Source organism: Podarcis pityusensis, assembly GCF_964106645.2.
Source record: "Podarcis pityusensis genome assembly, chromosome: 13".
Taxonomy (NCBI): domain Eukaryota; kingdom Metazoa; phylum Chordata; class Lepidosauria; order Squamata; family Lacertidae; genus Podarcis; species Podarcis pityusensis.
In genome coordinates this window covers 33,199,312-33,216,376 of record NC_138038.1, presented here as the reverse complement: position 1 = coordinate 33,216,376, position 17,065 = coordinate 33,199,312, and the positions used below count along the sequence as shown (strand labels likewise).

The 17,065-nt window shown below is 41.3% G+C and overlaps 1 protein-coding gene across 1 annotated transcript; it reads right to left on the bottom strand.

The window, feature by feature from the left end:
* Positions 1-5,181: 5,181 nt before the first annotated feature.
* On the bottom strand, positions 5,182-11,743 carry LOC308460861 (vomeronasal type-2 receptor 26-like; the record flags this gene model as incomplete). Its single annotated transcript, XM_080977395.1, has 6 exons — positions 5,182-6,092; positions 7,033-7,159; positions 7,310-7,537; positions 7,878-8,738; positions 10,849-11,140; positions 11,598-11,743. The coding sequence occupies 6 exons, from the start codon at positions 11,741-11,743 to the stop codon at positions 5,182-5,184; spliced, it is 2,565 nt and encodes an 854-aa protein (XP_080833521.1).
* Positions 11,744-17,065: the final 5,322 nt, after the last annotated feature.

Genomic DNA, 17,065 nt, shown 5'->3' with positions numbered 1-17,065 from the left:
GATAAAATTAGGCCTCTTTTTGCTTGAAAATTTGTGTTCAGGCAGCAAGCTTTACTTCAACTTCAACCAATGGCTTCAAGTTACAAGAGAGAGACTCCCACTGAACATACAGAAAAACTTTGCAATAGTAAGAGCTTTTCAACTGTGCAACGGTCTCCCTCGGCAGGTCGTGGAATCTCATTCTTTGGAAGTATTTAAGCAGAGGTTGAATGGTCATCTGTCATGGATGCTTTAGCTGAGATTCTTGCATTGCAGGGGGTGGATTAGATGGCCCTCAGGGTTCCTTCCAACTCTACAATTCTACAATTCCATAACCCTATAACCCACATCATGTTGCCAGCCTATGGATTTTCACTTTCTCAGTTTTTGCTTACTCCTTGCTTCACAATGAATGTGCAAAAAAAGTTCTATTCAGAACTTTCAGCACAACTCTAGTGAAGTCCTCTTTATTTGCCATGGCATTTCACTATATAATGTTAAATTGCCTGGTGTTCTTGCTGTTTTGTTTTGTTTTTTACTCTTTAAAGAAGCATTTTCATGTTTTCTTTTGTTTCATAGCACCTTGCCAGGGATTTTCACTGAAGATGTGTATATACATCTTCAAAATACATACATAAGTTCCTAAACAGAGCAGTTCTAGTATTAAACATATTTATTTCTTCTCTGGCTCTTAGACAAGAGCTTGGACTTCTGCAAAGCAAGCTATAACAAGCTGGCATTATTTATACCAATATAACCTATGTTAGTATAAGTTATTCTTATTCCAAACCCTGTTCAGGAGCCTCTTAGCTACTTGGCTAAGATATAAGATGAGTGTGGGCCTTGATTTTGAGGATTGGGTCCTAGATGACAAGACTGAGCTAAACGGAGTTTGAAATAGATGCAAGTCTCTCCTTGTCCTACCCACCACCACTTCCCCAAACACACCCTTTTTGGATTTATGCCAGTTTAAGTTATGCCAGCTGAGTCCAGGCTCTACCAGGGTGAAAGAATTACACAGAATTACACAGGGTGAAAGAATTACACAGTCCCTCTGCGTCCGGAAAGTCCAAGATTCACTAAATCCAAACTTTCTCATCCTAGTGGAACTTGGGCTTGGATTGTTCTGTCCATCACATTTTGTACTGTGGGTCAATGCAAGCCCAAATGTCCCTTCTAATCCAGGTAAGGGGGGGCTCTTTTCAGAGGTGACAAATATATTTTCTTCAGTTATTCCACAGGGAATAACAAATTTTGAGTTGGTGTTTAATTTCACTTCTTATTATCAAAAGGATAATTCATCAGTATGTTAGCAACCCCCACTAGAAATCATAGCATGCTGAAACGGATTATATAAATTAGAACATTTAGAGTTACAGTTAGAGAGTGAGATATGCAGGCTGCTCTATGATATTTTACACATTAGACTTGAGACTTCAAAGATGGAAATAATTTTAGCTGATTTTCACATTACCAACTAGATATATAAAATTTGTTTTAGCCGCTCATTATAATTATGTGTCTTATGACAATTGCATTTATTTTGTCTATAGAATCTATATATAAATGAATGGTTTGATTCTTCTTTTTCTGTATCTTTATGGTTCCTTATGCGAAACTCTGAACTACAAAATTCCTTGCCTATCTATCTCTGAAGGATTGTTTGCATGAGGGCTACAACCTTCATTGAGATTCCCCAAATTGTAGAAAACTGTAAGAATAGTTAAGGATGTTTTGGAGGAGTGATAGTCAAGGAAGATGGACGATAGGTGGGTGAAGCATGATTCCTGAGAATCCAGAGTACCTGGGTTCACAGAATAATGAAGGATAGAAGATAAGGTAGTGAAGCAAAACAGTTTAAACCCCTTGACCAGTGATCCCTCTTTATGCATGCATACATAATATGACCTAATGACGTATCGTGCTTGAAAAACCTCATTAAAGCTTCATTTAAATGTAACTTGAGGGCAGTTCCCTTAACTGGCAGTTCTCTGAACAACTGGTTTAGGGAGGCTGCCCTATTTCAATAGCTCCTCTAATAAACAGGGTCCCTAGGGGATGCCGAGCATCTATATATCTCTTGGTTGTGTTTTTATTTAAGATGTTATTTCCTCACCTGGAAATGAACCATTAAATGGTGATTTAGGGGTACATTCTCATCACAAACTCATCTCATCATCATTCTGACTCACTATCATTCATGATATTTCTGTGATGCATTAGCTTGAATTATAGCAGGGGCAGTTTGTTTCATTTAATATACATTGGTGGACATTGAAAGGTGTCTTTAGATGAGGTTGTTCATCTGGTAGTTCTAAACATATTCTTGCTTTGGCTACAATAACCTTGAAAAACTCATATTGAAAAAGTCTCCCTTTCAGAGGTGGTTCCTTCAACAATTCCCCTGAGATTTCTCCTTTTTTCCCCTCTAAAGGTGCCATAATGTATTATTTCCCGTATTTCATAGAATCATAGAATTGTAGAGTTGGAAGGACCCAAAGGTCATCTAATCCAATCCCATAAAATGCAGACATTTCAGCTAAGGCATCCCATGGCAGATGGACATCCAACATCTGCTTAAAAACCTCCAATAAAGGAAAGTCCATAACCTCAGAAGGGAGTCAATTCCAAACACCTCTTATTGTCAGGAAGTTCTTCCTGATGTTTAATCAGAAAGTCATTTCTTGTAACTTGAATCCATTGGATTGAGTCCTTTCAGTACATATGGTTCTTCATAGGTGTTACATTTGTCCCAACTGAAATTCGTTGTCTAAGTGTGGACCCAGTTCTCCAATCTATGAAGGCCATCTTGAATCCTAATTAGCTACCCCTCTCAGTTTGGTGTCATCTGCAAATTTGATGAACAACCCTTGAATTCCCTCATCCAAATCATTTATAAAAAAACATTGAACATCAATAGGGACAGAATGGAACCCTGTGGAACCCCACTTGTCACTTGCTGATATGGAAACTTCCACAGGGAGACAAGAATTGCTTCCAGTATTCACTTCCGGGGTGGCGCCACCGGCAATGGTGGACTCCCTCTGAACTGGAGGGACTGGCTCCGCGGTAAACAGGGTCTACTCCGCTACGGCGAAGCGGGGACCCCTTCAAAATCACAGGCGGATGAAGCCTGTGACCGTGGGACTCGGCGGGCACCTTTAGCGCCCCCCCAATCCACTAAGGAACCCACTAACGGGCTCCGAAGTGAGGAGGGGGAAGTGGCGTGGTGCTGTGAGTCAATCGCTATTTCCGTGGAGCGAAGCCGCATAGCTGCTGCCAGAGAGTGCTGCCTTCTTTCCTGGGACAATTTGGACTCTAAAATAAGCACCCGTGAGTACTTAGAATTTGAACAAATTGGATATCAAATAAAGATTTGTGAGAAGGACAGAATCGGACTATAAAAAAATCTATTGAATTTGGTACAGAGCGGGAAGGGCTAAACAGGAAGTCACCCTCCCGCTCTTTTGTAAATAGAATAAAGCAAAGGCAATTTACACTAGAGCTCAGAAAATTGTTTTTAAAAGAGTGGATTTCAACATCTTAAATTGGGAATCCTTTTTTTTTCCGGACTATTTGAGTAACTGCAAAAGGAAGTTATTTTCCTCCGTCCTGATCCTGGAGCGGGGTGTCAGGACTGACGTGAGTTTACCAAGATAATTGCTTTTTGACAGACAGCTAAAAGAAGAGAAACTTTGTGATTCCACTGTTCCCTTTCGCATTTTAAAGGAATATATATGGACAAAGTATCTTAAGCATTTTGGAGGGGGAAAAAGGAAACTTTCTAGCAAAAATAAACATAAGTCTTCCCCCTAGGGGGAGCTTGTGAAGCTGTAACTAACTCCAGGGAATTGACAGCTGTTACAAAATAACCGTGGGAAAGTATCTGACTGTGCAGGACAATGTATTCAGAAGCCTTGGTCTGCGCTTTTTACAAAACAAATGCTCTACTGGAAGAATTACATGATAAGGCGAACTGGATGGCCATTTCGACTAGAAATCTTAAACAGGCAGTGGAATGTTTTGACCAGACTGTGGGAAAACATGTGGAGCCTACTCAGGATTCAAACCAGGAGTGTGTTTTGACAGAACAGGAGGAGTATGTTTTGACAGAACAGACCCAACAGGAGTATGATCCTTCAGACTGGACAAATGAATTTGGAAAAAGCCAGATCTGGAAAGGAAAAGTTCGGTGTGGCTTGGAAATGGGGGAATGGATTGACCCCCCTATGTTGGGATGTCTGGACTCTTTAAACATGGTAATGGGCTGCGATATGTTTGGGACTGTGGGGGCTCTCAATTTTGGAGGGCCCTTGAAACATGCTTTTAAATACTACATGGAATGCAGCGATGAATACGGAAAAGGGTCTGATCTGACGAGAAGGGTTAAAAACATTATTAAGTTGGAGTTACCACGAGCAAGAGACATTGTCAAGCTGGAGTTACCACGAGGAGATAAGGGAAATTACAGTTATAAATATGAAGAAGAAGGGCCATGGAAGTGACCTGAGGGCCTCAGACATAAGGTTACTGGGTTAGACTGATGGGAATAAGGACTGACAAATCCCAGAACCAGGAGGAAGGGACGTTGGATAAAGATATCTTTCTTTTTCTCTTTCTTTATTATTAGAATGTTTTATAAAGTTGGTGAATGATAGAAAAATGTTGGAAGAAATTACCTGGCTTTAGTAAAGATGCAGTAAGGTTAAGACTTAAGTTTTAAACTTTAAGGTTTATTTTATTATAGAAAGATAGGATTAAATTAGTCAAGGGTAATGTAATGATAGAATTTTATGAAACATGGAAAGGAAAGGATTTGCTGAGATAATTAATAACTAGAATACAAAGGAAGGGAGGAGGAGGAGGTCTACAAAAGAAGGCAATGACAGTTAAGGGTCTGAAAATAATGAACTTGTTTTGTTTTTGTTTTTTATTCTTTTTTCTGTATTTTCTATTTTCTTGTATTTTTACTTTTTGTTCTTTTTGTTTTTGTGTAATTTTTGTATCCTTTGAAATTTTAATAAATATCATTTAAAAAAAAAAAGAAATGCTTTCAGTATTCAATAGCAATCATGTGAGAATAATATTACACTGTACTATTATGAAAGGAAATGTAATTTGTGGGTTTCCTAGGGAACGTTTGATTCAGTCTTCACCTTAAAATTTGCAACAATGCAGAGAAAATAAAAAACAACAACAAAATTACATTCTTTGAGGTTTTCTCCTGATCAGCTGTTCCTTGTTGTTCAGCTCAGGTCTCAAGATAATTATGTAACATTTTGGGGAAAAGATGCAACCCAGCAGTCCAGCACTGGAAGTTAAAATAGAGAAGATCTCCACTGCCACCATGGATTTTCCCTTTGTGCTCAGGTAGGAAGGAATAAATGATAACCAAACACTGCAAAAGACAAACATGCTGAAAGTGATGAACTTGGCTTCATTGAAACTGCCAGGTAACTTTCTGGCAAGAAAAGCCACAGTGAAGCTGACAAATGCCAGGAAACCCAGGTAGCCAAGCACACAGTAGAACATAATCACAGACCCCTCATTGCATTCTAACACAATTTCTGAAGGGAAGGAGTGCATATCAACATCTGGGAATGGGGAAGAGGTTGCAAGCCAAACAGTACAAATAAGTCCTTGGAGGAGGGAGCAGGAAAGAACAATGCAGCTGGCCAGACTCTTTCCCACCCACTTCCTCATTTTGGATCCAGGTTTGGTGGCCATGAAAGCCAGAACTACCGTGATGGTTTTTGCCAGCACACAAGCCACAGCCAATGAGAAGATGATGCCAAAAGCACTTTGTCGGAAGAGACACATCACCATACGGGGTTCTCCAATAAACAGAAATGCACAAAGGAAGCAAAGCAGGAGTGAGACGAGGAGAGTATAGGTGAGATCCCGGTTGTTGGCTTTGACAATGGGAGTATTGTGGTGTTTTATAAACGTTGCAAGCACTAGAGTTGTGATCATAGTAGACGAAAGAGCTAAAGAGGCTAAACAGAGGCCCAAAGGTTCTTCATAAGACAAGAAGCTGACATCCTTCGGAATACATTGATCTTGTCTTTCGTTTGGATATTTTTCATCTGTGCATTTATAACAATCAGTTGCATCTGAAAAAAAAGATGGAATCTATGTGTAACCAGAAATTACAGCATCATTCAATAAACATATGGCGGTAATCTTCTAATGCCTTGTAAATCAGACATTTGAGTATTGTAATATACTTGAGCTTAGCCTTGAATTTTGTTGTGGGTTTGGTGTGGAGGGGCATTAAAAGCAAAGGTACTTGTCCCCACAGTCCTAAGATGGAGAGACTCACAGCACTGACTGCATCAACACATCTCATTTCTCCATTGGTCACAGCTTTGGATGTAGCACAAATCCAGCATGTCTCTAAGCTTCTCTCAGAGCTGTCTCTCAGCTTCTCAGCCTTCTGCCTGTTTCCAGCTCACCTCTCACAAACCACATTGGCTATGATTCTCTATCTACCTGCCAGGTGAGGTGGGATGGGGGAGGCCCATCCATTTCCAGAAGGAACCATCACTTAGTTGCAGCTCTTGTAATCCAAATCATTATTTTAGGATTGGGGTCATAGTGCCCAGCCACAGCCATTACCTAATTGAAGGGATGCTTATGAAGGTGCTTAAGTGACACACTAAGGACATTATCTTACAACTGCCCAGTTAGCAATGGAATCTTTCAACGCACCATCACCTCCAGACCCACAACAATATTCAAGGCTAAGCTCAAGTATATTACACTGCTTAAATGTCTGGTTTAAAAAGGCATTCAGACATTACAACCATATGTTTTTGAATGTTGCACTAGAAATTATCCACTGGTGCACAAATGAAAGCCAGGACAATCTATTTAAGGAAATTAAGCTCAACTCTGTTGAGAGAGAGAGAAATGTCTGGTTTTGAAAGACATGAAAAAGTGTTTCTTCAGCTGATATGCTGCTGCTCAATAAGACACCCAAGTCTCAATGTCTAATTATTAAAAGGAAGCTGAGCAACATCTGTCTGGTAATGCTGTATATAACATTTTTACCTTTCTGGTCTGAAATCTTTCCTTCTGGGCATGGAATGCAATCATAGCAGCAAAATGCCTCACCCTCCTTCACTTTCTTGCAAGAACCAGGGTAACAACTCTCACTGCACACAGATAGAGGCTGTGCCTAAAGTGTAAGTGAAAGGGGTTAATGATAATCTCGATGATAAGGATCTTGGAACCCTTAGAATCTAGAGCAATTCTCGAAAGTTACACAACAATCACAAAATCCAGCATTCAATAGGGGTAGTAGAGTATTATCCAAAACTGTCTCTACCTGGTTAAATCCCCTGTGCCATCTTATAGCATCCTCATTGATTTTGAACGCTTGGTCTGGAGGAGCTTGGGGATCCAGCCTCCCAACTTTCACTCTATGAAAGGATTGGTTTGCGGGGAAAATCCAGTTCATGATATCAAAACCAGCTGCTAACTCCCCATTCTGGTCAAAGGAAACTTTCCCCCCTGCACTGTTGTTAAATGAGACACCTTTCATAAACCGGTGGAGCTGAATTGAAAGGGAAAGAGCAAGATTTTGAAAATTCTGCAATTTGAGCTTGTATGCAAAATGATAAATGTGAAATAGATTCCATTTTTGCAAGGTTTCCCAAATAGAATGTATTTTGAATACTATTTTCATTAAAAAGCAAATTTTGGGGCTCACATTTCCACAATATATGCACCTTCTTTCACATTATGAGATTAGACAACAGCATTGTAATATCAGAAGACTTTTGGATTTCAGAGGAAAGCTGCATTTAACTTTCTGTATTGGTTTGGGAAGTGTTCATTTGTATGCATTAAGATATACACAGAATGACTTTTCCTCTATCTCTAATATTCATTACCTGCCAAAGGCTTTGGCCCTGACATTTCTGCATGCCTCTGTTCTTCATTACACTGTGCTTGAGACTAGATGAGGACATAGCATGTAAAGCATGGGCCATAACATAGACAGCATTGTAGATACTGTAGCTGTGGGAGGTCATGCTCATTTCAAAAAAAGATGCAGGGAGACTCTCCAGCTTTTCCTCCCCAGTGCAAATGTCTCCATCCACCTTGACAGCATTTGTATTTGGGAATACACAGCCAAAGGCCTGTTGCCAGAAGTCCTTGATAAAACCATCTCCTGTGGTGCTGGATGGGTTTCTGCTTCTAACATATTCTTGAAATTCTGGTAGATCATTGGCGTGAATTGTAAATGAGAGAGATCCATGGAACATTTCTGTATCCCAAGTCCTCTGATACACCATTGAAGTGAGGTCCATCTGGGCTGTTATTATCCACACTATACCTTTTGACTTCTTCTTTATATGATCTTGTTCTGACAGGTATGGAAACCATCTCAACAACACAGTCCCATAGGATTCTCCATATGCCACCACTACATGGGCTTTACTGTCTATGATTTTGTCATGTATTTTACCCCCCTTGTTAAACATGTCATTAATATCAGTTACAACTGTAACTGTTTGGCTTCTTTCTATGAAGGCAAAGCAGATACCACTCTGAGAAAAAGGCGGAACCACACTTTGCACAAATCTTTCTCCATTGTCATTATCCATAGTTAGGAGTCCAATCCATGTCCACCTGAAATGCAGCAGCAAAGAAAGAATCCCTGCAAACTGAATGTGTTCTCTGGGCACCATCTGGTAGAAAGGGATGCCTGGTGTTTTGCCAGTCATCACTGGAGCAGGGCCATAGATGAGCTAAAGAAAAGAGTGCAGTGGAAAGAATGGGAATTCATTGTTATGAGTTTGGGGGAGGAAGTAATAATAATAATAATAATAATAATAATAATAATAATAATAATTTTTATTTATACCCTGCCCTCCCCAGCCAAGGCCGGGCCCTGGGTGGCTAACAAGCAATAATAAAAACAAGTTGAATGAATACAACTTAAAAACAAGATCAAAATACAGCATTTAAATATTGAATATTAAAATATTAAAATGTAGCCTCATTTCAGGAGGAGAAAGGAAAAGAAGAAAGAAAGAGGGGGAGGGAATCAAACTGGCTCCAAGCCAAAGGCCAGGCGGAACAACTCTGTCTTATAGGCCCTGCAGAAAGAAATCAGATCCTGCAGGGCCCTGGTCTCATGAGGCAGAGCGTTCCACCAGGCCGGAGCCAGTGTTGAAAAGGCAATGGCTCTGGTTGAAGCTAATCTAACTTCCTTAGGGCCCGGGAGCACTAGGGTGTTGCTATTTATGGACCTTGAGGGTCTCTGTGGAGCATACCGGGAGAGGCGGTCCCGTAGCTACGAGGGTCCTAGGCTGTGAAGGGCTTTAAAGGTCAAAACCAGCACCTTAAGTCTGACCCTGTACTCCACCGGGAGCCAGTGCAGCAGGAAAAGCACTGGGTGAATATACACCCATGGCAGAGACCCCGTGAGGAGCCTTGCTGCATCATTCTGCACCTGCTGGAGTTTCTGGGACAGCTTCAAGGGCAGCCCTGCATAGAGCCAATTACAGTAGTCAAGCCTGGAGGTGACCTTCGCATGGATCACTGTGGCCAGGTCGGAGCGGGAAAGGTAAGGGACCAACTGCTTGATGTGGCGAATGTGGAAAAATGTCGCCTTGGCTGTTGCTGTAACCTGCGCCTCCATGGAAAGTAGTCTGTATACCTACATACATTAGACCCTTAAAGTGTCTTACCTGCTTGAACCAGCAAGTTTTGAGTTCTAAGGAAGGGTTCAAATGGTTAAATACCCAGACAGGCTTCTTGATAACAGCCCTCTAAGTATGAGTCGTTAAGGTAACAAAGGAAGTGTCTCTGTGTCTGATAAAAATTGGGTGGGTGCCCTTCTCTCAACTCATTGGAAGTTAGTTAGAAATGACCAGGACAAAGCTGAGTTCTGTTTGTGTGTAAGCTAGAAGCTGGAAATAGCAGGCTAGGAAGCCAGAGAGAGATAGCCATACTTGATTGCTTTTTGAATCAAAGGCTGTGGCTATAAGAGAAGTAAGCCACCTTTGGGATGTTAATGAATCCAAGACTGCAGCCATGGGAGAAGCAAGAGCCTTTTGGTGTGTTAATGCTGTGAACCTCTCCATCATAGGCTCAGGTTGTTTATATGCATAAGCAAACCATGCATCATAAAGACTATGCAGTCTCCACTGTACCTCATTTCAAGGGAAACAGAAACCCTGGTTAAGTGCCTGGAACCTCAAATTTCTCAGAGATTGGGATGGTAGGCAACAGTATGTTATGAAGTCCTAGTCAGAGTAGACCCATTGAAATGAATGAATCTCCATAATGCATGTGCATTAACTTCAATGGTTTAATATGAGTAGGACCAGTGTTGAATAGACAGAATGTTCAAAGAAAAAATACACCCACATTTTGACAATAATATTTTCAGTAAACTTGAAATGTTAATGGCTTTTCCTTTTGGCAGAGGTTTCTGTGGCTGACCTAGTCAACTTCTCAGTAGCATAAATAACAAGTAGGGATTTTTTTTCTTTTTGTAATTTAAGAACATGCACAGAGGTTTATTTCACAGATGAGATTTGACATTTATAGGAAGGAATGGCCATGTATTTATATTATTCTCTGTGTATACCAAAATAAGAGGAAATGTGACAAAGTATGAAAACTGTAAAAGTACACATAGAACCAGCGCTTTTCCTGGGGGTACTCAATGATACATAGGTGAACCTTTCTCTCTCCGCATGTTAACGTTGTGGCATTTTCTGTAACAACCTCATGATGATTACTGATACTTCTTTTTCTCAAAAAAGAAAAAAAAGCACTGCATAGAACAACAAACACACACACACACACACACACACACACACACACACACAAAGAGACCCATCATACCTGTGGAATCTTGTAAATATCCACCAGTGTTGCCACTTGAAGTGAGGTTGGGGGGTCCAGTCCCCCAATGACCCCAATCAGGTTAGTTTGAACACCACAGTTGTAATTTGGAACAAAACCTCCCAGGGTGTATATGAGTAGCATTGTAGCATGGTAGGTCCACTTGTCAGTGAAATAGCTGTCATAGATGTAGAAGCCCAAGGTGACATTGTGTAAGAGCTGAGGGTTTTCATTGATCTCCTTTACTGCAAATGCCAAGGCCAGGATGTGCTGATAATTCTTAGGTACTGCACTAGAAGGTAAGTTGTATTCGGAATCATAAGGAACCATCACATGTTGTAAAAAGTATTGCAAATGTTATAAAAATAATGTATTCTATATATAGTCTATTTATTAATATTATTCATATTTATATAGAAACTATCTTGAGGTAACCTTACCTTTAGGCGGCCCATATAAATTTTGAAACAGCAACAATCAAACGTCACCATTGTTCATCAGAACATATACTTTCCTATTCTTTATCAGTAAAGTAGCAATTCAGAGCAGGGTGTTCCAAAATAAACGGTATAATTTAATATCTTCAGGATATGATATTTCATACAAACGTCAGAACACATCTCTCACTTTTTTTAAAAAAACGTTGTTTGTTTGGATAGTTTATTACATTTCAAAACAAATAATTCATGGAATGAAAATTAAGACTAATAACGGATAATAGTTCTAAAATATTATAGTTAAGCCCTTACGCAAGCTCTTCAGGCAAAGGTGATGGGGGTTTTTCCATGAAGCTGATTGCACTGGAGATGATGAAAGTGTGGGAAGCGATAGCTCCAATGATTAGGTCTCCTGACTGGTGGTACTCATGAAGCGGAGGGTGTGGATCATCAACCATGCACTTAATGATGTGCGCTTTGCTTACCAAGTGAGGAAGCAGTACCAGAAGCAAGAGGAACAATAACAGCATTGTGAGCAGAAATGTTTTCTCTAGATGCAGATTTCTTATTTTTATATCAAAAAACTCAGGACTAAAATACATAGGGTCAGAAATAAGACTGATATATTATTGTCCAATAGTCTTAATTCCTAAACCAGTCCTAGATTTCTGGAGGGTATATTTATACAATTATTCAGAACTGGGCTATAAGTTTTGCTGGAGTCCACAGTAAACTGCACTGTGGTGTTGGAAAGTATCTCAGTTGATTAGAGTCCTTGGATAATTAAAGAGGGAAGTAGTCACCAATTCAACAAGATGCATTCCATGTGGAATTGCTAAAGACATGTTTTTCATGTCTGAAATTGACTAGTTCCCTTTTTCTATCCCTTAAGGATCTCAAGGGGCACCTGAATTGGCTGTGAGAAACAAGAAATTTGTCCAGAGCCAGGGGAAAAGAGGGTGTTTCAGCATGAGATTGTCTTGCTGCAGAACAGGGGTACCCAAAGTGAATCCTCCAGAAGTTGTTAGAGCCCCCTACCCCATCATAACTGACCACAGACCAGGCAGACGGGATTTTGATTCCAAAAACCTATTGAGTACAAGACTTTGTCTATGCCTGTTTCAGGACACAATCAGTGGTTTGAAGTTGGTGCCCATTGGAACTGGTATGGCAGAGAGGCCAACCATAGGTGGAAATAGAGCTAATGAAAAGCAGAGCCAAAGTTAGTGGTCAGCACAATTAATTCTATTTGAATAGAGAATCGGGGGGCCAACACTAAAGGCAAGAGCTGTATACATACAGCTAAATAACATCATAGGAACTGCAAATCTGCCAACAGAACATTTTCCTCTTTTGTGTTGCCCAAGCAAGTTCATTGAGTGATCTATGACAGCAGCAAATAACAAGACTGTACAGTGGTGATGTGATAAAAGTAGGCTAAATCTTTATTGACAGCAACAGGCAGGGTGAGGGTTGGCATGGCCTTGGGTCCCAGAATCAGTTCATCATTCCACAAACCATGTAACACATGTAAAATGAGATCATATATGCTTATCAGCTTGCTTTGAAGCTTTTGAGCCTTGGCTGCTGGCTTAGCTAGCTCAGAGAGGGATGGCTTCTATCCATCACACTGGCTTCCTCTCAACTACTCCTTTATCTGAAAGTAATTGCTCACCTGGGACGCGGGTGGCGCTGTGGGTAAAACCTCAGCGCCTAGGACTTGCCGATCGTCAGGTTGGCGGTTCGAATCCCCGCGGCGGGGTGCGCTCCCGTTGCTCGGTCCCAGTGCCTGCCAACCTAGCAGTTCGAAAGCACCCCCGGGTGCAAGTAGATAAGTAGGGACCGCTTACTAGCGGGAAGGTAAACGGCGTTTCCGTGTGCTTCGCTGGCTCGCCAGATGCAGCTTGTCACGCTGGCCACGTGACCCGGAAGTGTCTTCGGACAGCGCTGGCCCCCGGCCTCTTAAGCGAGATGGGCGCGCAACCCCAGAGTCGGACACGACTGGCCCGTACGGGCAGGGGTACCTTTACCTTTACCTTTAATTGCTCACCTGGAACTCCAGGTGGGCAGTGGTTGCCACATGACATGGCTGTGGGGGGTTCAGGGAGGCTGTTCAGGAGCCTCTTAGAGAGGCTACTGTTGGCTAAGATATAAGATGAGTATGGGCCTTGATTTTGAGGATTGGGTCCTAGATGACAAGACTGAGCTAAATGAATTTTGAAATAGATGCAGGTCTCTCCTTGTCCTGCCCACCACCACTTCCCCAAACACACCCTTTTTGGATTTATGCCAGTTTAAGTTATGCCAGCTGAGTCCTGGCTTAGCCAGGGTGAAAGAATTATACTAGCTGGTGTTTAACTTCACTTCTTATTATCAAAAGGATAATTCATCAGTATGTTAGCAACCCCCACTAGAAATCATAGCATGCTGAAACGGATTATATAAATTAAAACATTTAGAGTTACAGTTAGAGAGTGAGATATGCAGGCTGCTCTATGATATATTACGTATTAGACTTGAGACTTCAAAGATGGAAATAATTTTAGTTGATTTTCATATTACCTGCTTGATATATAAAATTTGCTTTAGCCGCTCATTATAATAATGTGTCTTATGATAATTGCATTTATTTTCTCTATAGAAGCTATATATAAATGAATGGTTTGATTCTTCTTTTTCTGTATCTTTATGGTTCCTTATGCGAAACTCTGAACTACAAAATTCCTTGCCTACCTACCTCTGAAGGATTGTTTGCATTTCATGAGGGCATAAAAAAATCAGGATGTTTCGGCTACAAGCGTCATTGAGATTCCCCAAATTGTAGGAAACTGTAAGAATGATATGGTAATGAGGTTTTGGAGGAGTGATTGTCAAGGAAGATGGACGATAGGTGGGTGGAGCATGATTCCTGAGACTCCAGAGTACCTGGGTGTGGCCTTTGCCCTCCTAGATGTGTGACATCATACTGGGTCATAAGGAAAGGGTTAACTAAGTGTAAAATGTTTAACCAATAGGAACCCAAGGGGAGGAGTTAGAGTTGTTAAGAAGTCAGTCTGGAATTAGAGAAGAGAAAGGTAGGATAAGTCTGTGGGTTGGGCTAGTCTGATGTGAGAGAGTGAGTGAATCTGTTAAGAGGAGTCAGTCAAACAGTTGAGATAATCAGTCAGAAAGTATTAGGAAGGTATAGGCCGGTAAAGAAACTAAGGTTAATAAACTGACAAGAAAATTATCTGAGAAACCATAAACTTGTTAATGCTTATAAAATAATCTTCTTTATTTGGCTTAATTTTAACAACTGTCTGGACTCAGTGTGTACCCGAGATTAACGGGTTGATGGCAGCAGGGAAGCAAGCACAGTGGTGGCACAGGGATCAATAGACTGTCAAACGTCTGGGGACCCAGCAGCAGGATCCAAATCAATACACTTGAGGCGGGATCAGATAGATACGCCTGTGTTGGGGAAAACAATACACCTGGAGGGGGAAGGGTAAATCTGTGAAGTGATTACCTAGCCCGAGTGTGTAGTTGTAAAATACCCAAGGTATGTCGCAAAGCCAAAATAACAAGGAGAAAGAGAGCTCAAAATCTGTTCTGGCAGAGGGTTTAGGCTTGTGGTCAGAGGAAGTAAGCTTGAAGAGTTAGAGAGAAAACCCATAGCAGAACTTTGGGACCAGAGTCTTGAGAGAAGCCTAGCCAGAAGGAACAGTGCTGAGGGGAAATTTCTATTATTTTGTTAATTTACTGACAATTCTCACTCACACATTATGCCACCCAAAAAGATAAGAAACCCTGTGAGGGAAACAACTTATGAAAGTTCTGAAGGAGAGGAGAATGGAAATCCTTAGAGGGAAGAGCAGAGTTTAGTAGATGTAACTAATATTCAACCTGAGGCAGGAGATCCAAAATTCTCTGAAGACTTTGAAAGGATGGCGACGGACACAGCAGCCTAGTCAGACTCCTCTGCTTTTAGTTAAGCTTTTAAGTAGTTTTTAAAGTAGTTTTTAGCCACTTCCTGGTTTTAAACTCTCAGTTTTAACGTCTTATCAGCGGTTTTATCACCTCCTCACTTCCCTTTGCTTTTAGTTTATTGTTTTATTGTTTTTATTGTTTTACTGGAGTACGGCGGAGCAGAGCAGGTCGAGGGAAGCCACTATCTACCTCCGAACAGAGCGCTGGCCAAACAGAGGAAGAAAGTCAAACCAACACTACTGGTGAGGCCTTCGGGAGTTTCCCTTTTATCTGAGACCGACCCACGGTGGGCCCTGTGATAAGCTCCGAAGGAGAATTTTATATTAGTCTTAGTCCTGGTGGGAGTAGGACTTCAAAGGAATGGTCTGTGTTGCTTACCGGTAGTCTCCTTGTCGAACTAAATTGCCGGACTGTGAGGGTGAAGGTGAAGACGCCGACTTTCATATGAACAGGCAGTGAAATATACCCCCACTGCAAGTGCTGGCAGGCTTGAAGGAAATATTTAGTTGACGTTAAAATACTACCCCCCCTCTACTCGATATCTGAATTATGGGATATGGGAAACGTCTTAGAGATTCGGAGGAGACAGTCCCCATTCCCTTTCCGAGATCAAAGCAAACAAGGGTGGAACCATGTCACTTTAAGGAAGGGAGTAATCTACTGGATTGTTCCTACACGGTAGAAACTCAGAACCGATTTAACCCTCTGATTGATTGCGTGTCAGCACTTAAAGACGAAGAGCGAATAATACCTCAAATAACAAGCAATGTGGGCAACAGTAAGAGTGTAGCCTCTCCTCAGAAGGAGGAACTGGTCCTTGGCACAGCCAATCATATGACATTTGAACAGTCCCATTTAATAATCAAAACTTTGCACTGTATATTCAAAAGACTAGATGATCTTTCGTCCCAGCTGCACAGCCTCCAACAAAAGCTAGTTACTACCTCTCCAGCGTCAGCCGGTGTTAAGTCTCTTGAAGAGAGGAAGGGGACGAGGAGTTTGTCCTTAAATAACAAACGTACTGACAAATTTAAATACAACCTTAACCTTCAATTAGGTCATCAATCCTTGATTTTAACACCAAGGAAAGTGTGCCTAACTATACAAAATGGGGACCCAAGATGGAGAACTCTGGGCGGTGCCAAGGAACTCCTAATGGTGCTTTTAAATATGGAGGCAACACAGATTGACCTCTGTGCAGTCCTCCCCCTTGTCTATCATCATAAATCACAGAGAGTCCTGCTTGCGTTCCAATCCACAAAAATTCCCACTATCATATTACGAAGGAAAGCTTTTTTGTTTCGCTGTGGTATAGCACCAACGAGAGCCTTTATAGACCCTACGCCTAAACCCCTACTGTTGGAGGCAATAACCAAAGAGGGCTTAAAATCTGCTAAACCCGATCCACCAGTGGCCACCGGAGTGGGTGTTCTCCTCCAGGAGATGAGTCATGTGGCCTCCACTCCCCTAGCAAAGAACAATGACCATCCGGAAAGTGGCCTGACACCACCAGAAGAGATCGAACTCATTGCCTCCTTTGCAGATTTACCAGCGGTGGAACAAAAAGAAATTATTAATAGACTCGAATCGCTTAAAACCCAACTTATCAGGAAGCTCAGCACCAGAATACCTATGTACAGCGAGCATGACATCCTAGAAGAACCAGTTCATATGGATATTGCAATATCTAATGCTAAATGTATGTCGGTAATGGAGGATAAGATACAACCCCAAGAAGCAACTACCAGTCCTTCCCTCCAACCAGAACAACCCTCCGTGCTCTTAATAGATTTACATGACCGTCCCTTGAT